The sequence below is a fragment of the Eublepharis macularius genome, chromosome 7 (assembly GCF_028583425.1).
Source record: "Eublepharis macularius isolate TG4126 chromosome 7, MPM_Emac_v1.0, whole genome shotgun sequence".
NCBI lineage: Eukaryota > Metazoa > Chordata > Lepidosauria > Squamata > Eublepharidae > Eublepharis > Eublepharis macularius.
The window spans coordinates 71,431,367-71,458,836 of NC_072796.1; the positions used below are offsets into that span (position 1 = coordinate 71,431,367).

Sequence of the window (27,470 nt, forward strand, 5' to 3'; positions counted from 1 at the left end):
TTGTTTATGTTATACGTTGCTCATGTGGGTTACTTTACGTAGGGAGTACCACTAGACAGCTTAAACTGCGAATCCAAGAACACATGTCCCGAATCAGAACCAAATACTTGGAAGCACCCCTAAGCCAGCATTTTGATCAATTCCATACCCATGAACGAGAATTTGTTTTTTCTGTGCTCCAGACAGTGGACCCTAAACAATCTGTTAACACGCACAGAATGTTGCTACAGTTGGAAGCGCAGTGGACTGTCCAACTAAATAGCCTTGCACCGCATGGGCTGAATCTTGAGGTGGATTTTTCTCCATTTTTGGGCTAATATACACCAATTGGCATTCCACAGCTATACTTTTTATAACATTACAGCCTGGCCCCTTTAAATTGAAGGCACTGGGTTTTTATCTTTAATAATGAATACAACTTTAAATAGTGGATGTAGTCAGCACTACCCCACCCCATGAAGTAAAATCATTTGGGAACATAAGCTTCTAAGAGAAAAGTAACAGTAGCAGACTATAATCGGTGAGTTTTTTTCTGTAATGTTGGTATCTGCAAGGTCTGTTTAAATGTAATTCGCATGTGTTGTTAAAGTAACCTGGCTTTTGGGAAATGGGATTCTTTGCATCTATGCAAAAGATAAAAGTATCAATAGCAGACTATAATTGGTGAGCTTTTCTCTCTGTAAAAACATTTGCTATGATTTCTGCATGGCTGTATATACAGCAAGGGCAGTTTAAATGTAATTTGCATGTGTGTTAAAGTAACTTTGGCTTCTGGAAATGAGACACTTTGTAACTATGTAACACTGTTTGGCACACTGGCTATTTCAAATGATGTATTCCTTCATTTATTTTAGATTTACATGTAGCTTCTATGTAAAAGAGAAAAGTAGCAATAGCAGACTATAATTGGTGAGTTTTTCTCTCTGTAAAAACATTTGCTATGATTTCTGAATGGCTGTATATATCAGCAAGGGCAGTTTAAATGTAATTCGCATGTGTGGTTAAAGTGACTTTGGCTTTTGGAAGTGAGAGACCTTGTAACTATGTAACACTGTCTGGCACACTGGCTATTTCAAATGATGTATTTTTTTGTTCATTTTAGATTTACATGTGGCTTATGACAAAGCACATTGTGCGAAACGGGGCCCAATTTCCAAGCCGGCAAACCCGTTGCCACCTCCAGCCGGGAGTTTGGGAATTCTTCACAACTCCTTGGTTGATTTTGGCTTATTATGTGCCTTACAATTGTGTTCTGGAAGCAAGAAAATTTATTTTGGCTTTTCATTGTGCCTTATATTTGAGTTTTGATAGCAAGAAAATTAAACTCTTTTGTACGTGGTCCTGTTCTTCGGCTTCGTTTCATTTTGTTTGGGACCACCCCCTCTTGGATTTGCTCTAGTTTACAATTCAGTCAACACTCATCATTTTTATTGATTGAACAATACTTTTGCAATTACTGGTATTTTTTCTGGGCGATCTTTGTTAATCACATTTACATCCTTTCTAGATGCTAAAATAGCCCTTTGGCTTAACTGAATTGGATTTGTATAATGGTGAGTTACATTAGGAAAGACTGAGTTCTGTAGGTGTTTCAAGTTACCCACAATATTCCCAATGTATTCCATGGTAGGGAGATGTGATTCAGGTTCAGTAAAATTCAGTATTACCGAACTCAATCCTGTATTGCTGATGCAATTTAGTAATACGGAACTAAAGTTTACTGAATTTTTTTTTGGTAAAAATCTGGTAAACTTTGGGAGCCACAGCAGTGTTTCTTGCTGTCAGCACAATGGCCAAAAACTTTACTGTAGGCTTGCAATCTTAAACATATTTTGTTGGAAGTACGTTCTAATGAATTCAGTTCATATCCAAATAAACACGTATAGGAAAGTTCTATTAGAGAGCTAGCTCATTTTCTGATAAAAGTCTGTTAAGATTCAGAGCTCTGATTATGAGACAATAGTGTATGGAAAGGAAATGAAGCAAAGTCCAGTTTATGTATTGAAAATGAAAACATTATTTAGTAAAAACAAGTCTACCACAAATCCTAGTACTCAATTTTCAATAGCATAAGAAAGCACAACAGTTACTAGTTATTGAGTATCAAGATGGAGGTGCAGGTAGGCATGCACACAAACTATTTCTATCAAGGCAGTCTTTTGAAACCCAGTTTAAGAGTCCGGGAACTAGCTGACACACTTGAAATGAAAGACAGGTGGGTCAAATGAGAAGATTAAATACGTTATGTTATTTTATATTCTAAAAAGCCTACTTACTTAGTTTTGATTGTATTTCAGCATCGAACTCTTCGTATGTGTCTCCACCCCTCATAAAGTGGTCATAGCATTTTATGGAATAATCCAGAAAGAGCTGAGGATAAAAATTTTTAAAAGCCTAAAATCCAGCAGACTTGTATAAAAAACAGAAATAACATCTTAAGTCAATTTTTGCAAAAGAATTTAGATAGTCATTCTAAGCAACTCAACTTCCCTGAATCAATAGTACATTTGGAAGAATAAGAAGGAACAGAAAATCAACTGGAGCCCAAACTTATTTTGAACAAACATTAGACTTCATTTTTGCATTATGAAAAACACAGCACAGTCCTAAACAGAGTTACAACTTTCTAAACTCATTGACTTCAATGGACTAAGAAGAGTGTAACTCGGCTTTGGATTACACTGTAAGCCTTCCTTATAATTCAGCCTTAAATTCATACATTCAGTTCTTTTCAGCCTTTTTCCTAAACCCATAGCTGTGTTCACATCTTCAGGCACTGAAAAGGAAGTACATACATTTATAAAATTCCCTTCCAAATTTAAGTTGAATTTGCTTGTGACTTGCCTTCTTTCCATTTCCTTTTCCAAATATTTCTTGCCCTTATAGTTGCAGAGCCAGAAAGAATTCTTTCCATTTTAAACAAGTATAGAAAATAGAAGGACATAAAAGCGAGCTTGGAAATGGCAGCTTATGTAATTAAGACAGATCCTGGAGGGCTTTTGAAGGCATAGAGAGGAGAGGACAACAGCATGACAGAAAGAAGAGGTACTATGGATACTGAGAATATACAGCAGGGTAATATCAAAAGCATGCATTGAAAGGACTTGTTTAGGATGCTTAATGGAAAGTTGCCTACAGGTATGGCACAAGAGACAAGGGTGGGGTAGCTGGATGGATGAAAATGGTAGGTTTCTCTTAATATTTTGGTAAAATGTTTATACAGCTATATACATTACATTACAATATATATAGCTGCTTCAGTTCCTGAATGTGCAAGCTTTACACAGGAAACTAACCAAAGTTAGTTTACTTTGGCAGATGTTTGTCCACAAGGATATTTTAGTTTGTATTCAAATCCTGACATCATGAAACAATGAATACTGATCACTCTCTCAGCCTAACTCATCTCACAGGGTAGTTGTTGCAAAAATAAAATGGATGAGGGAAGAATGATGTAACAATTTTTGGTCCCCATTGGAGACAAAAGCAGGGTGTATGTATCTAAATACATACATATACCTGTTGAAAGCATCATATATACTGCTCCTTAGAAAGAGATGGTTAGGGTACCTTGCTATGTACAATTCCATCTTCGGTCTCTCCTCCCAAGATCTGTCCTTCATCAAATGATGGTGGATTTTCTTTTATAGCAGAATACAGCTAGATTATACAGAGAAACACTGCCCATTAACAACATATTTAAGTTATATCTTTGTAAATTTGCATTTATATACCCCATGGCATTTTTATTGAAATGTCCTTGATATTGACTGTACTAATTTCACACTATGTAATCCACCTTAAGTCTTAGTGAGAAAGGCAGACTATAAATGACATGAATAAAATAATTTTTTTTAAAAATGCCTGCAATTATTTTGGGTAGTGAGATGCGAAGCGTATTAGTTGTACTTGGCCCACCCCTTATGTATTACCTTGTTTTCTTAAGGTAAAATACACTTTTTACTTATATCATAATAAATACTACTACTAACAGGCATAGGACAGACACTAAGAAGAGTGTAGTACAAGAACCAAATATGAAAATGTCCATTCAAATATTTTATCAATATTAAAAAAAAATTAACTGGCCATTTGTTATACAGATATACCTTATGATTGTTTGTTTCCTTTAACTGTATTAAGGAGATAGCAGTCTCTATTTCTAGTTCTTCCCCCTAACAAAATTCAGGTGGCCAATTTCTTTTTCCTTAGTCTTCACCTCAAGCTAGCAGACAGAGCATTGCTTGCATTTCCCAGAAGTCAGGCCCAGCTTTTCCTCATCTTGTTCTAGCTCTTGAAGGCAGTGGAAGAAATATAGAGCTAGCAATTTTCCTCTGATCAGCACCACTCACTGAAGATGCTGAAACAAGACACCAAGGTGCTGTACCTGCAACCATCTACCGCTTCCTCATCCGACACACTCAAACTCCCCTCCAGCTTCTTCTCAGTTCCACATGCCAGATCATAGGCTTCCATCTTCATAAAGATCTTGCCATGTGGTACATACCACAGAACTATCTAGACTTTGCTACTGCTATGTACTCTATGTGGGGCTGCCCTTGTTCAGAAGCTACAGCTTGAACAGAATGCGGCAGCCAGAATTTGACTGCACTGGGTCATAAGGATCATATCACTCTACTCTTATTCCAGCTACACTGGCTTCCATCAGCTTCCAGGCCCAAATCAAGATGCTGGCACTGACTTTTAAAGACCTATACAACTTAAGGACCACTTATTCTCATATGAATCTACCCATTCACTGTGGACATCTTCAGGGGCCTTTCTTTGGGTGCCTTTGCCATCTAATGGAAGATAGGTGACAACGCAAGAAGAAAAAGAAAATTATAGAATTTGTTCCCTGGAAACATTAGTTTGTGCCCCTCAATCATTGCCTGATGCCATCTGCAGCTTTTCTTCACTGACCATCCTTCCCATTTATGTGTTTTGTTTAGTTGTTCTTTTAAATTATTTTATAATAAGCATTTTTAAAGCTTGTTTTAATGGTTTTCATTGTTTCCCCCCTGGAGATCTTGAGTTGGATACAAAGATGGCATTAAAATGTTTTAAACAAAATTAAGACAGCTCTTCTTCTAATGTCTTTTTCCTTTCCTTTCCCTGTAACATAATGGCCGAAAAGCCATACGTCCAAGTATTTTTATGAATATTTTATAATCGGATAAGTAAATATGGCTAAATCATATGTGCACTTTTTTATCTTGCCTGACAGCAATATCTTTAGCTTCTGTTGTTCTGAAGTGTTCTCTAGCCAGTAAGTCCAGAGAGTAATATATTGGTTACGAAGTGAAATGTAAAAGGGCAACTAAAAAGAATATGGGCAATTGAATCAACTTGATTGTTACAATAAATACAGAAGCGTTTCACAGGAGGGGTTCTACTAGAATTCCTTCATCTTGGCGGAAGGTAACACATGGCATCTAAGTAACAGGAAAGAGTGATGATACTTTGGAACAGTTAGATAGAAAAAAATACTTAGACAACTCAAAACATTTTCTGACAAGATAAATGAAAAAAATTAAAGAGCTTTTCCAATCAGCTTGAAGTTTTAGCACAGCCCAATTTAGGCCCACGTTTAATGCAGCAAACTTTAAGTCAATTTGGTTGAGCTAAGTTTCCAACCAGGAGTCAGCTGTTATTAATTGCAATAAGAATGGTACAGCATTAGGTTTACAAAGTGATAATCTAAACTTACTATCATGGTACATGCTGTTGCTGAAATCTGGAGGAATCAGAGTTCTAGACACACCACGGGTCCTCTTTTTCAGCTTTTCCTGTTGCCCCCACTAGAAAATTCTGAATCCTACTCTTTGGAGTCAAGTGATTTACCAACTGACCCAACTCTCTCTTCTCAGACCCCTTTGATTAGGCAGAAGATGGCTTCTTATTCTCTCCCACCAGATTCTTCAAGCAATCAGAGCGACCAAACTTCAGGCCTTCACTTCATTGTTTCTATGCTAAAGGCCAATGAAAGTGGTTAAATTGTGTACTAACTGACCAATCAAAAGTGCCTATTCTAAATCCACTTGTCCCGAATAAATACTCAAAAAACTGAAAACTTCAAAGAGAACGTTGTTCCCTTGACAAGAGTTATTAGGCATCAGATCCATAGACGCCCACATGCTTTGTAGCTGACAGAATTAAAATCACCTCACATTTACCCCTTTGCCATTTTAGTACTGAACTTTTAAAAATATCTCACATGTGCCATCAAGAAAATGAAAGGGCCATCTTTAATTTGCCTACAAATTGCAGTTATGTACAGAGAATATTGATCTTGCTCAGTCTTTCCAAGACTGAAGGTACAAAATGGATCCATCAGTAATTTTTGCTGACAAAAAGGATTTCGATCAGCAGAGCAGAGTGCAACTTTCTCACTCTCCTTTTTGCTGCAGCTCCATCTCTACAAAATGCTGCTTCTGTGGGACAGGAAATCCCACCCCCAAAACAAAACGGAAGATCTGCAATCACCAAACGTTGTCCCAACATTCGTTCTGTTCATGGACCCCCCTCCCCCCAGATCAAACCATAGGCTTCAACCTCTAGGAGGTAATGCTAAAATTTTACACTACAAAGAGTTTGACTGCCAGAACTACTAAATTATAAATATTAAATTCTGTGCCCCAAGCTTGCAAGTGCTAAGCTTAACAATCTGTTTACTTATTTATAACAATTATATTTAACTATTAAATAAAAACCTGAGCATTTTATGCCAGTGGCAAATTATCATACATAAAAGCTATCTTGAAAACTTATTCTGGCAGTTTTGTCATACCTTGACACAGTCTGTCAGCCATACTAAAGCAGCTACAATCTGAGGCCATGTGTGTGGTGCTCCCACTGTGTACATAGAGCTTTTTGACAATGCAAATGGATATCTAAAAGAAAAATCACCATGGTTATGATACAATATTTTAATTAAAAGAAAATATAATTTCTATACACTAATTTAAAGTTTATTTATTGGTATGATCCAGTAGGAGGAGTAATTGCATTTCTTTTTTCCACATTAACATATTCATTCAAATGATATTGTTCTATATCAAGATCTTAAAATCTCACTTGTCGAATTCATTACACCTCACAAGTTGTTCATGTAATCCTCGGATGCATAATGAAAGAATGACTAGATGAGTGGGTTGGCAAGACTAGCTGCCAAAATGTTTTACAATAAAAATTATTTCTTTTATTAAAATATCACGTTTATTGATGTTTATAATAATTATGTTCTGGTAAAGTTAATGCTTTAAAAATACATAAGCAATTTATGACTGCTCAATCAACTAAACCTTCAGATAGCCAACCCTACTACACAAAATAAGATGAAAAACTTGTCTTCATTTTTTATGAAAATCCATCGATTTCTATTCTAAGCAGGCAATCCTATCGAGTTCTACACAGAATTATGCCCAGGTCTATGTTCTTAGGATTGTACTGTGAATTAGTGGGCTAGATAATGGTAAATTGAAATTAAGAGGCTTGGGAAACATTGTTTGGGAACTTATAGCAGCTAGGCCCAACTTAGACTGTGTCTTCATCACTTGCTAGCACAAAAGGGACATCTCATTAACTAAAATTGCTATATACCTTGGCTCTTCACCTGCAGACTGGATTGGCAGGGGGTGGGTGGGGAGGCAGGCTGGTGTTTGTTCAAGGTTTTTTATTTAATATATGGTTTTAAAAATATAGGTTTTTTGTTTTAAGGTTATATTTTAACTGATTATTTTAAATTTTGTAGCTTTGAGGAGTCAGTGTAAATTGGTAAAATTAAAGCATGTAAATTGCCCTGGGGATTGCAATCTGTTGTCTGCATTTAAACAAAGTATGATTATTTATTTTTGCCCATAAGGTTCATAGGGAAGATTCTGAAAGAACAGATATCCTCACACATAGTAGAACTGAAATTCTACTTTCTCACACCAATGGGTACAGATGATTGCCTCAATCTATTTACCCATCTACTCAGCTCATTCTCCAGGTGCTCAAAAAACAACGGAACGTATCGTATTAGAAAAAAACTTATTAACTGCTACAATAGTCCAGCAAAGTTTTTATCCATTAAACTGAATCAAAACCCAACTTGAGAATCCAAATGGGTCTACTGAATGGGTCTTCAAGGAATTGATGATACAGTGGTTCTTTTAAGGCAATGTAGACTAAAGACATCTAACCAGGCAGTTTCCCATTACTGCATCCTTGTATAATTTAGATTTACCTTCCAGTCAGTCTTCCCTTATAAAGACTATTTCCCATATTGGGTTAAAAAGGAGATAGACATTCACAGTATTCTCCACTCCATAGTGACACTCAATTTGTAAAATATATCTTAACTTTCAGAGGTTCCCAGTGTTAATATTTAGGAATCTATAAGAAAAACAGGTTGCCTTACCGTTGTCAGGTTCTGACTGTGTTTAAACCAAAGAGTCAGTATGTCAAGTGTGCTTCTTGCAGGTGGGGAAACTGCATACTCTGTACCTATTCCTTTGCTCAGCATTCATAACAATTCTACAGTTCAGCTAAGATCAATGTATCTTGGAATGTGTACTCCATTTGTTGACAATCTTCAGTAAAGCCTTTTGAAATCAATGGACTTTTGTCTTATTGCAAGAAGTTGGCTAAGTTGCAACTTTTGGCAAGCCACAGTCTGACATTTTGTTACGAATCTCATCTGTTCCAATGCCTTGGCCGGAGAAGACGGATACCAAGGCCTTGCTCGTCAGGGACCCTTTGTTTGATCCGTATGTCTCCAGCCCAGGAGGTGAGGAAACTACTACAACAAGTCAACCCGTTCCAGGGAGAACGGAGTCTGGTCCTGCTACAGTGTATCCCCTCGTAGCCGCGCGAGCTGGCACCCACAACGTCCAGAGGGAGTTGGGAGCTCGACCACGGGCGATGGCGGAACCCCTGATATCCCTGCCTACGCCAAGGCAGTGGGGCTCCAGACCTAGGGAAACAAGGGAGAGGAGAGCGAGTACAGTGTTCTCCCGGTCACTCATCGACATGAGACAGACAGTTGGTTCGTCAATGAAGGAAGGACCTAGCATCATTTGGGAATTGCCCAAACAGTCCAGAACGCCGATAGAGGCGCGGGCCAGCAATCAGCCATGGTTTGTGTGGAACAAAGATTCCGATCAACTGGAGGAGTGGGACCCCAGAGGCGCCGACAACACCCAGGATTGGGAGACCACTTGGCGCGATTTATTGAGTTGGGACTGTACCGAAGTGGCTATGTGGAATGTCCCACAGGAGGGACAGCGGGTGTCGGCTGATCAGAGTTGGCAGCAACTACAAAGTCGAACCCAAGCTGTAGATGCAGAAATTTCAGCGGTGACGGGCCTAACTAAAGGAATCCTTGCTGGAATATCGGAGGAATAGGAAGCGGCAGGAGCTGCAGGAATGGGCATAATTTGGCCCTGGTCCCAAGCCACCACCTCCTCTGAGGAATATGTGGATACAGTACAATTTCCGGGTGAACTGCCCCAAGAATTACCGTATGAGGACATCGATACATCAGTGCCAGCTCACGTCCAGAAACTTGAGGATAGAATTGGAACAATGGAGGAAAGTCTGGTCCATGCAGTTCATCTGTTGTCGGTGTTAGTCATGGAAAGTAGGGGCGAAGGACCGCCGCAACCCAATGGCGAACGTCCTGGATCTACGGTGAGTCATGGGGTGGCAGCCCTACAGCAGTTAGTGCAACAACGCACAGCGCCTGTTCAGAGGGGCTCCCCCGTCTTGACGCCAGCGCCGGGACAAGTCCCTCCTCAACTCGTACAGCTCCCGAATGTGCCGGAGGATGACCAGCAAAGGCCAATGACGACAACGCCTGAGAGCAGCCGCCTCCCTTGCAACCTCAACCGCAAGAACAACCTCCGAGGCTTCCGCCGCCACAGGAGCAACCGCCTCGCCATCCCCTACCAAGGGGCCCGGCGCCACAGCCATTCTGGCCCTATCAAGTACCTCCAGTCCCGCTACGCTCCCCCCAGCCAAGTCCCCGGCAAGTACCGCCCGCACAACCTATACCGAGGCGCCCGGGACCACAGCCAAGACCGAGGCCGCCAATTGCCGGAATTTGGTAACAGTCTCTGGTGGACATATTGCCTTGCCGTATGGTTTGCAATTCCATACGGGCTCTATCTTCCTCTAACGGATCTTCGTATTGCGCTCTGAGAGCTGCCACCAAGCCTTGCAAGGTGTCTAATTCTGGGCCCCCCAACTCATATAAGGTTACATACCATTCCGCTGCTTTTCCTTGCAATCTGGATCCCAGGTGTTCGATTTGACTCGCTTTGTCCTCAAACAAATGTCCCCAACGATTAAAAAATTGCAGAGCTTGTACTAGAAAAAATCCCAGTTTTGCAGGATCTCCGTCGAACGTAGCCTCCAGCTTCACCCACCCCATTGGTAGTTCTGGTTGTTGAGCGACTGGGGTTGGAGCTGGTAAAGGTAAATACTGCAAGGGTACTTGCCTCGGTCTTGGCTGTGGTCCTGGGCGCCTCGGTATACGTTGTGTGGATGGTACTTGCCGGGGCCTTGGCTGGGGGGGAGCGTAGCGGGACTGGAGGTACTTGATAGGGCTGGAATGGCTGCGGCGCTGGGCCCCTTGGTAGGGGATGGCGAGGCGGTTGCTCCTGTGGCGGCGGAAGCCTCGGCAGTTGTTCTTGCATACCTCCGCCTTCCTGCCGCCCTTGAGAAACTTTCCTTTTCTCACCCTCAGGCCGTTTGTTTTGAGAACTAAGGGGGAGGATGGGGCCTGAGGGAAACTGCATACTCTGTACCTATTCCTTTGCTCAGCATTCGTAACAATTCTACAGTTCAGCTAAGATCAATGTATCTTGGAATGTGTACTCCATTTGTTGACAATCTTCAGTAAAGCCTTTTGAAATCAATGGACTTTTGTCTTATTGCAAGAGGTTGGCTAAGTTGCAACTTTTGGCAAGCCACAGTCTGACAACCGTAACTGTTGTTCGTCTAGGTCTTCATGCAGACATACATTGGGGACTGCGCAGCCGCAGGCCAGCCATCGGAAAGGATTTTTCAAGCTCTCAAACAGTAGAGGGCGCTCTCGCACCGCAACACACATGTGCGGTTGTTCCCGCCACGTGCCGTGTTGCTGGGCGGAGCGATCCCTCTTCCCTCAGTTCCTCCAAAGCCGCCGCGAGCCAGCCTCGTGCTCTGACTCACAGCAGGGCAGGAGGGAGGGAATGTGTGTCTGCATGAAGACCTAGACGAACAACAGTTACGGTAAGGCAACCTGTTTTTCGTCTACAGTCTTCAATGCAGCCCCACACTGGAAGTATAGCAAGCTATTCACCACTGGAGGAGGGTGTGAGTCCATCAGGAAAATAGTGAATGCAGAACCGCTGTTCCCACAGCTGCATCCTTTCTGGCATTCACATCAACTGAGTAGTGTCGGATAAATGTGTCCATGGACGACCATGTAGCTGCTTGGCAGATATCTCGGAGAGGGTTCCCCGGCGAGAAGACTGCCAAAGAAGATTGTGCTCTGGTTGAATGCGCTCGGATAGATACCACAATCAGAGAGGGAGTGGAACTAATGGACCGGTGACGGTGGTGATGCTTGGACTTCAACTTCTTCCCGGATGGTTCCCCCGAGTGCCCTCCCTCAGGGGAGCGGCGTTTTTTAGGCAAGGTTCCTTGCTCCTTATGTTTCGAAGAGCGGTGCTCCTTCGCCTCCGAAGCAGGTTCCAGCGGCTTTGATGGAGCCGGTGCACTCAAAGAGGGGACCGATGGAACCAGTATTAGGTTCCGAGATGGATCCGGGGTACTCACCCTCGAGGTGGAAGGCATCGCATCAGAGCATTGCATGGACTCTCTGTCCGAGGGTTTTGAAGACAATTTAGTCAAACCAGTGAGGGATTGTTCCCAAAGGGCTGCCTGCAGACGTGCAGCCCTGTCATTTCTGGCCTTCGGGGTGAAACTCTTGCAATGTTGACACGCTCCAACATTGTGTCCTTCCCCCAAACAAAGTAGGCAAAGTTGATGCCCATCAGAATGCGGTATTTTAGTATCGCATTGTAGGCACTTCTTGAAGATAGCTTTCTGAGACATGATGTCGTCGAAGAAAAAGGAGAGCAAGATGAAAGAACCTTTCACAGCGGCAGCAAGAAAGGAGCTGAGGGAAGAGGGATCGCTCCACCCAGCAACACGGCACGTGGCGGGAACAACCGCGCATGTGTGTTGCGGTGCGAGAGCGCCCTCTACTATTTGAGAGCTTGAAAAATCCTTTCCGATGGCTGGCCTGCGGCTGCACAGTCCCCAATGTGGGGCTGCATTGAAGACCGTAGATGAACTATAAAAACAGACTGAGTAGTTCTGGGGTATTTACAAAAGAACTTTTGACACCTAGAGATCCCCTGTTAATTCAAGAAAAGTACTTGAACACATGTCTGAAAAATCTCAAAGCTGCTGACTCCTCAGAAGATCTGATCCCAGTAATATCATCTTACAATCTGAAGATGCTCAAAGAACTGGCAATACAGATTATTAGAATACGTACAATATTACATGCAGATTTTGTTTTCCTTTAAGTCTAAATGTTCTATTGTTCAAGAAAAGTCTAAACTACTTCAAATATCCAACAATACATAAATATAAGAGTATTTTTATTTTATCCTGTTGTCAATTTTCCCATAAGCAATCCTTGAGGCTTGTTACAAGGAAATTCTGTCAAGAGTCCATCTTTGTTCTGGTGGTTCTGGGGGATTAGAGAATGCAATCTGCATTTTGCTATTCTGTTGCTGTTGCTATAAAGTAGAGAAGCCTCTTTTGATTACTGTAGGAGAAAGTTATGCTGAAGATATAGGGTGCAATCTTAAGGACACTGTATTAGGAGTAAACCACATTGAATAACATGAGATTTATTTCTGAGTAAACTTGTTTAGGCTTGCTCCTTTCATCACCCTTTTTTTTGGGGGGGGGGATAATGTGCATATTACTGAAATCTATCTTTTTAACAGTTGCACTTGAGACTAAATCTAGGGTGAAGGATTTTTGTACATTAATGGAGGTGAATTAATCTCAAGCAAGAAAGCACTCTTGGGAATGTATCATCTGTTGTTATTTATTACACATATTATCTGCTGTTGCTTCCTGAAAATGAGGACACAATTAGACAAAGAAAACTTGAACAAAAAGCAACTGATCATATGAACAGTAATCATGATTCAAAATTTAGCTCCTTATAGTCAACTGCACTGGTTAAAGCAGGAATCTAGTTTAGGCTATTAGCCAGTGTTACAATGATTATCCCCAAAAGTATTTTAAGTACTACAGGTAATTTTCTTTCCTACTAAAAAATATATAAAAAATCTGTCCCGATACCTACCCAAGCTCTCTAAAAATTCTTGGGATTTCTTCTTCAAACTTAGTACTAGGGAGTTCATAAGAAGGACATAATAACCCATAAATAAAACTGAAGATTTTCACAAAGTCTTTAACCGATGGAGCTTGAAGCGCTTTCACAGAAATATTGGGACCATACCCATATGATAAAAGAAACTGTGGAAACAGACAGATGTATTAACATCATGTATGAAAGATTTCATGCTAGATTACAAAACAGTGTGAAAACATTATGACCCAAATTAAGGTGGTTATTCAATTAAGAAACCTTAATCAACCCTATACAATCTAATAGATATATTAATTAAACTTTCGGCATATGAATAAAAATTATTTTGAAGAAAAACACATTTTCAGATTATATATACATTTTAAGATTGAAGGCAATATGGGTCTTGCTAAACATTACCTCTGACACAAGTTGAGTTGTGGTTCTTCTGACCTGACTTCTGTCAGAAGTAAAGTCTAGTTTGGCTCCAAGATAAGGGAGGATCCCTTTTCCAAGATTATGCTTATTGATTTTGTATTAAAATAATTCATATTTTTAAAACTGTGCCAAGTTAAATTACAGCCACCATTTTAGTCAGTCAAAATGTTTTAAATTAACCTAGTCAATGAAATGTAGCTCCAACCAAAATGCAAGTGTTTCAGAAATGTTGCATACCTCACAGAGTTGCCGAACGCACTGCTGAATGAACGCTTTGTCATGAAGTGGCCTAGGTTCTTTGATCTTCTCCATACTCCCAAATGCACCATATTGGCTGTTTCGTAAACTTCCAGGTCCACTTGTTCTAGAATCAAGACAGTAAGGTAAATCAATTGTGGTATTCCTAATTTTTTTAAAAAATTTAACAATGTTTTCAAACAAAGCTACTTGAACACAGAAGTTATAAGAACTATTTTAAATTCTTATACATTATTCCATCCTTCTGATCTATATTCTTACATAAATATTCATATGCTCATTTTACCCAAAACAGCAAAGGCTGTTTAATGCATTAAACTAACTAAGTATACGTTTAAGGCCACAGGCCTCTAACATTACCTTTTGCCAAAAAAGCTGGTTTTTCTTTCTGATGCTCCCCAAATGCTGGTTTTTCTTTCTGATGTCCCTGGTGCATGCTTTCCCACACTTGGCTTTCCAAAAGTTGTTCTATCTTGACTTCAAATAAAATAATATTTATACAAACATTGTGTATGTTTCATATCCTCCGTTAAATTCTTATTAACTAACATTCACTACCAAATTTTCAAACTGTGAATTTTTTTTTTTTTAAAAATCTTGCCTTTAGTTAGGTGTATTTATTTACCAAGCAGATTCCATTGTTTCTACCATTTATTCCTTACTTAAACAAAAGCACCTTCCAATGCAATCATTTACTATTCCCTTTTAAAATAAAATTTGTGTCATTGTTTAAAAAAATAATCACTCTTTGTATTTACTGGCCTTTTCACATTTTTATTCTTAAGTATTTCAAGTAAATATCATAGATCCAGAGGAATTAGCCATGTTAGGCTGTAGCTGCAAAACAGTAAAAATCCAGTAGCCCCTTTAAGACTAACCAATTTTATTGAGGCATAAGCTTTCAAGAACCACAGCTCTCTACGTCAGATGCATGGCGGGTATGAAGAAACTGGCCAGAGATATATTGGTGGGGAGGGGGAGGGGGGAGAGGGTACAGGGAGTGAGGGCCATATAGATGCAAATCAGTTGCAAAAGTTATGAAAGAGCTGGAGTGCACAATCCAGGCTGGGTATGATCCCTCCCCTCCATAGCTGAATCTGAATGGAAGGCAATTACTTCCGATAATGAGATAGCCATCCAGAGTCTCTATTCAGTCCAAGTCTGATTGAATCAAATTTACATATGAATTCCAATTCAGCAGCTTCCCATTGGATTCTGCTTTTGAAATGATGGAATGTCCTGGTAGACTGAAGTGTTCTACTGGTTTCTGGATATTGCCATTTTTGATGTCAGATTTGCATCCATTTATTCTTTTGCACAGAAGTTGGCTGGTTTGTCCTATGTACAGAGCAGAGGGTATTGTTAGCACATGAGGCCATATATCACATTGGAGGATGAGCAGATGTAAGAGCCAGAGATTGTATAGTTGACTGTGTAGTTGATTGTGTAGATATGCTCTGGGTTTGAGCTGGGTAGACCAGCTCAAACTTATCCAATGTATCATCAGTGATCTACAGCCCATCCTGGAAAACAATGCCTCTCTCACACAAGCTCTAGGTGGACGACCTCTCCTTGCCTACAGACAGCCCTCTCCCAACCTTAAAAGACTTCTCACTAACAACCATGAACCAGCTAACAGAGTCACCAACACAGGAACCAGACCCTGCAACAGACCCAGGTATCAACTCTGCCCACGTATCTACCCAGAAAATACAATTACAGGACCCAATGGCATCAACTACACATTCTCTGGCTCTTACAGCTGCTCATCCTCCAATGTGATATATGCCCTCATGTGCCAACAATACCCTCTGCTCTGTACATAGGACAAACCAGCCAACCTCTGCACAAAAGAATAAATGGACACAAATCTGACATCAAAAATGAATATCCAGAAACCAGTAGAATATTTCAATCTACCAGGATATTCCATCAAGAACTTAAAGGTCACCATAATTCAACAGAAACATTTCAAAAGCAAAATCCAAAGGGAAGCTGCTGAATTAGAATTCATATGTAAATTTGACTCAATCAGACTTGGATTGAACAAAGACTCTGGATGGTTATCTAATAATCAGAAGTAACTGCCTTTCAGGCATTCCATTCAGATTCAGCAATGGAGGGGAGGGGTCACACCCAGCCTGAATTGTGCACTCCACTTCTTCCATGACTTTTGCAACTGATTTGCATCTATATGACCCTGCACCCTCTCCCCCCTCCCCTCCCCACCTATATATCTCTGGCCAGTTTCTTCATACCCTCCATGCATCTGACGAAGAGAGCTGTGGTTCTCAAAAGCTTATGCCTCAATAAAATTGATTAGTCTTAAAGGGGCTACTGGACTTTTTACTATTTTGCAAGTAAATATCAGATATCAACTTTCAAAATTCACCACGTATTTTCTCAATTTGAAATCCCATCACAAGAGACATTACTTACGGTTGTGGGGTATGGAGGCCCATCTTGTTAGTATCCTGAACTCTGAGAGGTTGGATTGATTGCCGGCCACTCATGCGGCTGGTACTCAAACTGCGGCTCATTATCCTACAGTGAACTACAACACAATTTGATACTGCTTTCAAGTGAATTCCAAATGGGTAGAGGTGTTAGTAACTTGCAGCAAAAAACAAAAAGGAGCTCATGGCATGTTAAAGATAACCAAATATATTGTGGTATAAGCTCATGATTGCATTTTAGATTTATCAAGTCAACAATACACACACTATGGGGGCGGGGGCGGTGTTGGGAACAAACCTGTGACATTTCAATACAAAATGCAAGTTGTATACATACATAGCAAGAATGTTCATAACAGTTGTAACTAGTGATCATGCAGAATCTGTAGTTATATTAAATTAGCATTGTGGTTTTAAAAAACCACAGGCCCTTCTTCCTACCATGGTGAATGAGGGATTTACTAAGCTGGCCTCAACCTCAGACTGCAATGAGAAGTTCACCTGTCCAGTCCTGTCCCAATTCCCTCTCACAAATATTGTTTGTTCTCCGGTACTACCAGTAAGCTACTAAAAACAGGACTGATGGCCTGCTGTCAGACCCTTTGTTGTCAATGGCTGAAAGCAAACAAATTGAAAATGAACCCAAACAGGACAGAAGTAATGCTTGTTTGGAAGGCAGAGGCCTTGAAGGACACTGTACTCCCCACTTTTGATGGAGTTTATCAGACCATGCAGACTCAGTTAAGAGCCTAGAAGTTATACTGATTCAGCGCTACTGCTCGAAAAAGCAAATTAAAACAGCTGCTAAAAATGCTTTCTACAACTTCAGTTTACATGGAAGATGGCCCCCTACCTTGACATGGCCAATCTACCAACACCTGGATCCAAACCATGGTGTTGTGTTTTGCAAGCGTCATCCCTTTTGTCACGAAAAGCATTAAACTGAACTGATGTTTGTGTTAGCTAATGACAGTAAGTTTAGCATAAGACCAATTAGGTGTCAAACTGAGTGTCAAACTGTCTTGTCCACAGTTTGACACTGAGAGATCTGTCTTTCAGTGCTACACCTCTGAAGATGCCAGCCACAGCTGCTGGCAAAACATCAGGAACTACAATGCCAAGACCACGGCGATACAGCCCGGAAAATCCACAACAACCAATAACAGTTTAACTAAACTCCTTTTGTTAGTTTGTTCTGTCTCACTACTTTCTCTCCCTACTCTTTCATCTCTGTAACTGATCCTTTGTGTTCCTGCACGATAGCTTAATTGTCCCCCCCACCCCATATTGATCAGCCAATAGTCAATCTTAGGTTTACCTAATTGAGAATAATACCTCTCCTTTATCTGGCGGGAAGAGTCTACACTTAATTGGTCTTATGCTAAACTTACTGTCATTAGCTAACACAAACATCAGTTCAGGAACTACAATGCCAAGACCACGGTGATACAGCCCAGAAAATCCACAACAACCATCTTTCTCCAGCCGTGAAAGCCTTTGACAATATAAACTGTTATTGTTTTCCTTCCATGCAACCCTTTCCCTTTATTCTAGTCCAAACACAAATGTGCCTGTGACTACTTTATTCAGCTGTGCTTTTATTTACTCTGCTAAACATTTCCCAACACCTGGTAACATTGAGACAACTACTATAATGCATTGTACACAGGTTTCCCCTCTAAGCAGGGTGGATAAAAATCAATGGTTCTTTTTTTTAAAAAAAAATTGATTTTTTAAATTTAAATTGGATTTTTAATAAAGTGTTTTTTGAGGAAAAGTCTATCTATAGATAGTTTTTCTATTTAAGATACATTATAGTCCAAAGGCTATCATTATGAAATAAGGATTAGTTTTTAAGTATGTAGCATGAGGCTGTATATTCATGCAATGTTTAAATTTTTTGGTAAATGAATTCCATTAATCCATTCACAATGTCATGCTCTTCCAGCCTGTAAGATTATTGGGCAATTTTTCTATCCAGAAGATATTATCACAGATGCTTGGTTTTACAGTTCTCAACACTGTGAATTTGTGTCTGCAGAGATCACATCTCTTCACAGCAAAAAGGTTATAAACTAAACATACACAGTTGAGAAAAAGACCTTAATCCCATTGTTCCTTTGCAAATCTTTGTACACAGAACCAACCCCTTACCTCTTAAGTACTAAGTTTAAAAAAATTCAATGAATAGAAGATTGTTGATCTGCACAAGAAGCTCTGCACAGATCTGTACAAGAAGCTAACTGTGAGGAGTCTTTATGTAGAAAAGAATGAATCTTTATGTAGAAAACCATTATTTAAATCTAGTCTTACTGACTAGTGATTTAAATCAATTTGATTTAAATCAAATCCACCCTGCTTCTAAGCTAACTCAAAGACTCCAGTTGGTGCAGAAAGCTGTAGCTTGGTTATTATCGGAAACTAGATGTTCATCTTCGTTCTTCTGTGCCTCCACACATGGGACTGCGCAGGCGCAGGCCAGCCGCCGGAGAATTTTCTAGAGCTTCCATGGCTCCGAAGGGGCCGTTTGTCGCGCGCCTCAGCGACCGTTTTCCCGCCCAAACGGTCACGTGATCCTCCAGCGACCAACGGCCCCTTCCCTCAGTTCTCTTCTTGCCGCCGCTTGGAGAGAACGTGAGCTTCGTTGCTCTGTGCTTTGTGCTTTTTTCTGACTTCTGATTGATCTTTGGCTTTTGACTTTGGACTTCGGACCTCGACTATTCTTCTGCTTACTGATTTGGACGTTGACTGGACTCGGTAAATACGACCCGGATTGTTTGACCTCTCTCTTTAGCGTGCCCCTGAAGATGGCCTCAAAGGCTCTCTTTAAGCATTGCCTCCAATGCCACACGAAAATGGCCAAGACCGATGGCCATGAACTGTGCCTCTTTTGTTTGGGGGAGACCCACAATGTGTCGGCCTGTAGGATTTGCCAGGGTTTCACCAGCAAGGCCCGGCAGGAGCGCAAGGCCCGACTGAATTCCTCCCTGTGGCAGAAGGTCATGTCCGGAGGCGCTCCGTTGCCCTCCTCCAAGGCCGGCCCAAGCCCCTCTGCCGAACGGCATTCCAGAGCTGGCTCAGTGGCCTCCGCGAGGTCGGGGTCGAAACCGCGTCCCCCGAGTGCCTCGGCGTCGAGAGCGGCCTCTCCAGCGCAGGGACCGGTGCGGCCGCCCCGTAGCGCATCTTCCACCAGATCGGATCCGAGACCGACATCGGAACCGAGGATCCGGGTACCGAGTCCCCGATCGGAACCGACGACCGGGTCGATTCCAGTGAAGCCTAAGAGGTCGAAGCCGAGGTCCCCTTCGAAGGCGAGGAGCGCGTCGGTTCCGAGGTCTTCTTCGGAACCGGCGAAGAAGAAGAAGAAGACCAAACATCATCGGTCACCGCATCCCGCTCCCCAGGAGGAGGTCATCGTGCTTCCTCACACGCCTTCCCCTCATCTGGATTCCCCCGAACCAGAGGAACTCGCCGTGCCGGTGCCGGATCCGATGGCCTTCGAGACGGTGCCCGCAGAGTTCTCGTCGGGGCCGGAGCCGAGCCCGCGCCGTCGGAGCCGACCATCGCCTGCTCTTCGGTCGCCGAGGCTGGAACCAAGCCCGTCTCCTCGTCGGAGCCGTCCTTCCCCTGCCCGTCCATCTCCACCAGCTGCCGGTCGTGAGCGACGTCGGTCTGGGGACAGTGTCCGATCGGCCCGGTCCACTGCGTCCCGACATCGACAGGCCTCCTACCTCCCCTCGCCATACCGTTGCCAGTGGGAAGGGGCACCTGCGGGTTTCTCCGTGTCGGAACCGAGGCCTTCGACATCGAGGTCGGCGTGGGCTCCCCCTCCGCTCCAGGTTCCGGAATCCCAGCTCGGTTCCGATGAGGAGGATGTGGAGAGCTTTGGCTACCAGTCGGAGTCCTGGTCCGAACCATCGCCGGCTGAGGAGCTAGTGCCATCGGCGGACTCGCCTTTCGAGGACCTCCGCATCTACGCCGACCAGATGGCAAGGATGGCCAAGGCTCTCGAGATGGACATCTCCTCGGCAGTTCCCCAGACCAAGGACAAGCTCCTCAAACGCATTTACGGAGACAACCCGGCGTACGTTGGCTTCCCCATGCTCGAGGGTATTGAGGAAATCGTGGAGAAGGTATGGCAGGTGCCCTGTGATCAGCCTCCAACATCCAAGAGGATTGAGCAGCTCTACAAGATCAAGCAGGGTACCTGGCCGGCGCTGGTGAAACACCCTCCACCTTCCTCCCTTGTCACAGAGGAATTCAACCCCCGACGATCGGGTCACTCCTCGGTGCCTGCCGATAAAGAGGGCAAGAAGCTTGATGCCATGGGCAGGCGCCAGTACATCGTCGCTTCGCTGGGTCTGAGGATTGCCAACTACCAGACCATCATGGCAGGGTACCAGTTGTACCTCTGGGAGAAGTTGGCATCCTATACCCGGGACCTCCCTCCTGAGCAGAAGGCGGTGGTGTCCCTGCTGCAAACAGAGGCTGTCCGGTTGTCTAAACAGCAAATGAACGCTGGGAGCCACGCTGCTGACACTGCTGCTAGGGGGATGGCTTCGGCGGTGGTCCTCAGGCGCCACTCCTGGTTGCGGTCGACGGCCCTGTCCCAAGAGGTGCGTTCCAGGGTGGAGAGCATGCCCTTTGAAGGGGACTCGCTGTTCTCCAAATCGACCGACGAGACCCTGAAAAAGAAAAAAGAGGACAGGCAGACGGCGCGGTCTTTGGGTCTAGCTCCAGCGGACAAGCCCTCCTCCAGGTCACGGTACGCTCCCCGGTCAGGCCCTTACCACTATCAGGGCAGGTACCAACAGCAGCGGCCGGGCTACCAGCAGTATCCTGCCTACCAGCAGCGGCCTTACCCTCCCGCACAACAGCAGAGGAGGCGTCGGCCCTTCAAGCCTCGTCCGGCACAACAACCGGCCCAGCAGAAGGATCAGCAGGGCACCGGGAGGCAGTACTGACGGGTCACGCCAGCCGTATCCCCGAACTTTTCGGACAGACTTAGTCCACTCCTCTCTGAGTGGGAGTCAATAACATCTGACTCATGGGTCTTAACTATTGTTGAACTGGGGTACGGGCTGGAGTTTGTTGAGCTGCCTAGATGCAGTTCACCCCTGACAGCTGTCAATAACACTATGGCCGAGCTGGATGCAGAGATCGTATCGCTCTTGGCCAAGGGTGCTGTGGAAGAATTGCCCTATGAGGACTCTGTAAAGGGTTTCTTCTCTAGGTTCTTCCTGGTCCCTAAGAAGGATGGGGGCTTACGTCCCATTTTAGACCTGAGGGGCCTTAATGCCTTCCTCAAGGTGACCAAATTCAAAATGGTTACGTTGGCGGCTGTGATCGCCTTACTGAGACAAGGGGATTGGTTTGCGGTTCTTGACTTAAAGGACGCATACTTTCACGTGGGCATACGGAAGGAGCACAGGAAGTACCTGAGTTTTGTTTACCGGCAAAGGGTTTTCCGGTATAAGGTGCTCCCCTTTGGCCTGTCCACTGCCCCACGAGTGTTCACGAAATGTGTGGCCCCTGTGGTTTCCTTCCTGCGGGAAGAGGGCTGTACCATCTTTCCGTACCTCGATGACTGGCTCATCGTGGCTGAATCGGAGTCTAGGCTGGTGCAGGACATTGGCTTGGTACTTAGCACTTGCCAACGCCTGGGGCTCCTGGTGAACTTGGAGAAATCCAAGCTGGTGCCCAGCTGCAAGGTGTCCTACATTGGCGCACTGTTAGACTCTGTGGAGGGTAAGGCCCTGCTCCCTTTGGAGAGGGCTCGGACCCTAAGGGGTCTAGTGTCCATGTTTAAAAGGAACCGGTTCCAGTCTGTGCGCGCTATCCAGTGCTTACTAGGGCATATGGCAGCAGCCACCTCTGTGGTGCCTTTCGCTAGGCTGCGTATGCGCCCTCTCCAGAACTGGTTTGTGCGGAGGTACAATGCTCTGCTGCACCCTCCGTCCCTCAAATTCTCTATCCCGAGGGTCATCCTCTCCTCCTTGGACTGGTGGCTGTCGGATGACAACTTGTTTAAGGGGACCCCTTTTGGGTATCAACACCATGACATCACGGTTACCACTGATGCCTCTCTGTTGGGATGGGGGGCTTACTGTGGTGATGTGTCTGTGCAAGATGTCTGGTCTGACAGGGAAAAGACCCTCCATATCAATGTGCTTGAACTAAGGGCCATTCGTTTCGCACTTGTGTCTCTTACAGCACTGCTGAGAAATCGTCAGGTGTTGGTGCAGACGGACAACACGACTGCCATGTACTACGTGAATCAGCAGGGGGGCACAGTGTCCATGGCCCTGTGCCGGGAAGCCACACTCACTTGGCAGTGGGCTATCAAGAACGGCGTGTCGCTCCGTGCTATACACGTGGCTGGGTCAGACAATGCCCGGGCAGATGCCCTCAGCAGGGTCCCTTTACTGGACCACGAGTGGGAGCTGAACGTAGAGTGCGTTGGGCCGATCTTCCGGATGTGGGGTCATCCAGTGATAGACGTGTTCGCCACTGCGGCAACCACCAAGGCCCACACGTTCTGTTCCAGGGCAGGGAGCGACCCCCTCTCTATTGGGGATGCCTTCCAGTTTACGTGGACGCAGGGCTTGCACTACATGTTTCCTCCATTCCCCTTGATTCCCAGGGTCCTGTGCAAGATAGAGGAGGACGGGACAGACTGCATCCTAGTGGCCCCCTTCTGGCCACGGCAGGTTTGGTTCCCGAAGCTCCTGCGGCTGTCCCAACGGACATATGTCAGTCTGCCCCCTCGGCAAGACCTTCTCCTAAACGGGAGCCTAGTCCACCACGATCCCAGGAAGCTGCACCTAACGGCTTGGCGGATCGTTCCTCCCCTGTAGGCTTTACTGACGAGGTACAGAGGGTCCTCCTGAATGCTCGTCGGCCATCCACTAGGCGCGCTTATGCGGCCAAGTGGCGCAGGTTTGAGCTCTGGGCACTTGCCAGAGGAGTGGTGCCCGAGAGCAGTCCCTTGGGGGTTGTGTTCGAGTATTTGTGCCACTTGCGTGGCCTGGGCTTGAAGGTTTCCTCCCTCAAGGTCCACCTGGCAGCGATATCAGCTGCTCACACCCGAGTTGAGGGTGCTACGGTGTTTTCTCACTCGCAATCCCGCCAGTTCCTTAAGGGCATGTACAATCTTTACCCACCTGTGTCTGCGCCAGTGCCTCGGTGGTCACTGTCCTTGGTGCTCTCACATCTCATGTTGCCTCCATTTGAACCTATGGCTACATGCCCCTTGGATATGCCATCCTACAAGGTAGCATTCTTGGTGGCCGTCACATCGGCCAGAAGGGTCAGTGAGCTGTCTGCACTGCGGTCTGACCCTCCCTTTCTTGTGTTTCATCCCAACAAGGTGGTCCTGCGTCCCTGCCTTGAGTTCCTGCCCAAGGTGGTGTCCGCCTTCCACCTCTCGCAGGATATCTCACTGCCTGCATTCTTTCCTCAACCCTCCTCTAAGGGGGAAAAGGCCCTCCATACCCTAGACTTGAAGAGGGCCCTAGCCTATTACCTGGATAGGACGAAGGGATTCCGCTCCAGTCCTCACCTGTTTGTATGTTTTGGGGCCAAGGACAAAGGTAACAGGGCTTCCTCACAGACCCTGTCTAGGTGGATTGTGACGGCCATTAGCAAGGCCTATTCCCTGGCAGGGGTGGCTTGCCCGCTTCATGTCAGAGCCCACTCCACGCGGTCCCAAGCATCCTCTTCGGCACTCCTCAGGGGGGTGCCCCTGGTTAACATTTGTAAAGCAGCCACATGGTCCTCTGCAGACACCTTTGTCAGGCATTACGCCGTTGATGTCAATGCGGAGCAGGATGTATCTGTGGCCAAGGCTGTCTTACACTCCCTCTTTTCCTGAGGGAGTTTTGGTATGACTTTCTTGACGTACCTGTTGGGTACCCTTGAGTGAAAGTGTGTATATATGTACCTGGGGGTGTGTATATGTGTAAATATTGAGTATTTATGTGTCCTTACACAGTATTTTTACATAGATGTATATATGCATATCTATTTATTGTTGTTCTTGTTTGCTTAATAAAATTGTGTTGGACTTCACCCCCGCCTTCCTTATTGTGTGAAGCTTGGTACACTCCCATGTGTGGAGGCACAGAAGAACGAAGATGAAAACAGGGTTAACATACCTGTAACTTATGTTCATCGAGTTCTTCTGTGCTGACACACAACCCTCCCTCCTACCCCGCTGTGAACTCCAATGCACAATACTGTGATGGCTGTAACGGATATTGGTGTTTTTAAGGTGTTACGGCTGAAGTGTGTTGGTCAAGCGGCGGCAAGGGAGAACTGAGGGAAGGGGCCGTTGGTCGCTGGAGGATCACGTGACCGTTTGGGCGGGAAAACGGTCGCTGAGGCGCGCGACAAACGGCCCCTTCGGAGCCATGGAAGCTCTAGAAAATTCTCCGGCGGCTGGCCTGCGCCTGCGCAGTCCCATGTGTGTCAGCACAGAAGAACTCGATGAACATAAGTTACAGGTATGTTAACCCTGTTTTATGATCTTCACTTTTGGGGGGTAGATTTTTCTTTTAATCTCCCCCTTACACCCTCTGGGTAGTTTGCTGCCACCAGGAATATATTATTCCAAAATGTTTTATTTAAATTTTCCCTTTTGTAACGTGTTTAAGTCAGGCTCCTTCGTGGTTCTATGTGGCCCTGAGGATATGAATGGGATATAGCAATGACAGCTACACTGGGATATAACAAAACAAAATAAATGTTTATTTTTCAAGAAGCGTATTGGTTTCATAAAAGTAGTTCTTAGTTCTTAAAGTTACTTCCTATAAACTCATTCACACAGATCCCTTCTAAAGCTTCACACATAGTTAGCCTCCTTCACTAGACTCAATATTTCTCTCACAGAAAACTCCTCAGGCAGCACACAGCTAGCCTCTCTTTCTCCTATTCACAGAAATATGAAACCTGCTCAGGCAGCACACAGCTGGCCTCTCTTTCCCTGACTGAGTGTCCTTTCACAAACATGCTCAGTTCAGGTTCCACACAGGTTATATTTCTCTCATAAAACACTTCAACATATTCAGGCAGCACACAGCTAGCCTGCTTTCTTCTGACTGAAACTTTTCTCTCCGCCCTGTCAGTCTAAACTGCATTCACTCCGCCCACACTCTCAGTCATCAACCAATCACATCACTCACTCTTCCCTCTCTCACCCCCACTCTTCACCTAGCTCAAACCAAGCATTTAAAGACACATGCACACATTTACTTGGAATCATTACAGAACATTACTCCCATTTTGCAGTCACTCCACTGGCTACCTATCAGTTACTGGGCGCAATTCAAGGCATTGGCTATCACATTTAAAACTCTTCATGGACTTGGTCTGGCATATCTACAGGGCTGCCTCTCTTCCTATATTTCACCATGGCAGTTTCACTCATCTGAACAGGTCCTCCTGCATGTGCCACCTTGTACATGGGCAAAATCAACAGCTGCCTGTACACATACATTCTCTGCAGCGGCAAGCACTTTATGGAATGGCCTACCTGAAGAGGTCACAAAAGCTCCCACGTAAATGATGCTAAACTAAATTACTCAGATAGGAAGCTGTCCTGTAAGGAAGTGGTCTTAGAAAGATATATCAGTAGAGGAATAGGGACCATAGACTTTACTACTATATGCTACCATTGCTATTGGTTGTTTTTGGTATGATCCTGCTAGGTAGTTCTACGTTGTTTAATCTATCAGTCTTAGAATTGCTTATGCTGTGTTTCAGTACTTCTTCAACTCCATAAGGGATTTCTGTTGGTTTTAAATCTTTGCAAAATTGCTTTTACATATCCTATTACATTGTTTATTGAAATGACCTTGAAACTTACTGTACTAACTCACACTGTGTCATCCACCTTGAAAGGCAGACTATAAATAATATAAATAAATAAAATAATTGTTCGAATTCAGAATCAGTTCCTTGTTTCAGCCACCAGTGACCACAAGCAACCAGGGAAAATCTTTGGAAATCTCATTTATTAAAGATATTCCCAGTCAGGCAGCCTCTCCTTGCTACTCTCTTATATTTTGATGTGTATAAGCCAAAAACAAGGTTGTGTTTGTGGGTACAAATATTAAATAACTCCAATTTTAGAAAAAGATTTATCTTTAAGTGTATGTAAATAGACATTGGATATAACAATAAGGTGTAGTTGGACAGCACAAAAGACTATAATCATCTAAGCAGAAGGAAAATCAAATAGGTATAAACACAATCTTCTTTTCCTAGACCTAAAGCTCATCTCTTTGGCATTAAATAAGAATGTACATAAAACATGTCTTTGAAAATATTAAAACAAAAAATGCAAAATTAAAGCAAGCTAAAATACAAATACAAAAACATAAAAGCAACTGAAATCTGGAGGGGGTCTGGTACTGAGTCTGAAAGGTAGTTTTTAATTTATGTAAACTACCTTCAGGCTTGTCAAGAAAAGCATACTATATGTCAGTAGAAAATAAATGAATCAATAAGTAAGATGAGGAACTATTCATCTCTACTTAATTTTTGGATAATACAATCCAATATATTGGCAAAAATCAATTTAGCATTTTTAGTTCCTTTGTTGAATAGATTTTCAGGTCAGTGGTAGAACGTTCTTAAAAACTGAAATGTTTTCTGATGGTGACTGCATGTTGTCACTTTTGATGTCAAATCTGTGCTTTTTTCTTTTGCATAGAGAGAGAAACTGACACAACTGCATTTGTTCCATTTGAACACTCAAATATAAAAGGATTTTCATCAAGCATTCTTAAAACTATAGTATCTATTCAATGCAAAGAAAAAACAGACTGACATAGTCCAACTGGTATCTAGGAAAAGTTTACTATACAGCAGATCCAAGGGACAGTGACAGAACACCCTATATTATCATCTACAATTTTGCATGTTTCTTTACTTAAAACATTTCTATG

At 43.6% G+C, this 27,470-nt stretch overlaps 1 protein-coding gene across 3 annotated transcripts in view; it reads right to left on the reverse strand.

The window, feature by feature from the left end:
- The window catches only part of NDC80 (NDC80 kinetochore complex component), a 71,156-nt gene that overhangs the window by 41,025 nt on the left and 2,661 nt on the right, over positions 1-27,470 (reverse strand). For all 3 annotated transcript variants that reach the window (XM_054985393.1, XM_054985391.1, XM_054985392.1), the window contains exons 2-8: positions 16,505-16,619; positions 14,426-14,542; positions 14,045-14,171; positions 13,364-13,536; positions 6,791-6,893; positions 3,571-3,660; positions 2,277-2,370 (exon numbers count right to left, since the gene is read on the reverse strand). In XM_054985393.1, the coding sequence (XP_054841368.1) occupies positions 2,277-2,370; positions 3,571-3,660; positions 6,791-6,893; positions 13,364-13,536; positions 14,045-14,171; positions 14,426-14,542; positions 16,505-16,605 (805 nt within the window). In that variant the 5' untranslated portion in view covers positions 16,606-16,619. The remainder of the gene's footprint in view (positions 1-2,276; positions 2,371-3,570; positions 3,661-6,790; positions 6,894-13,363; positions 13,537-14,044; positions 14,172-14,425; positions 14,543-16,504; positions 16,620-27,470) is intronic.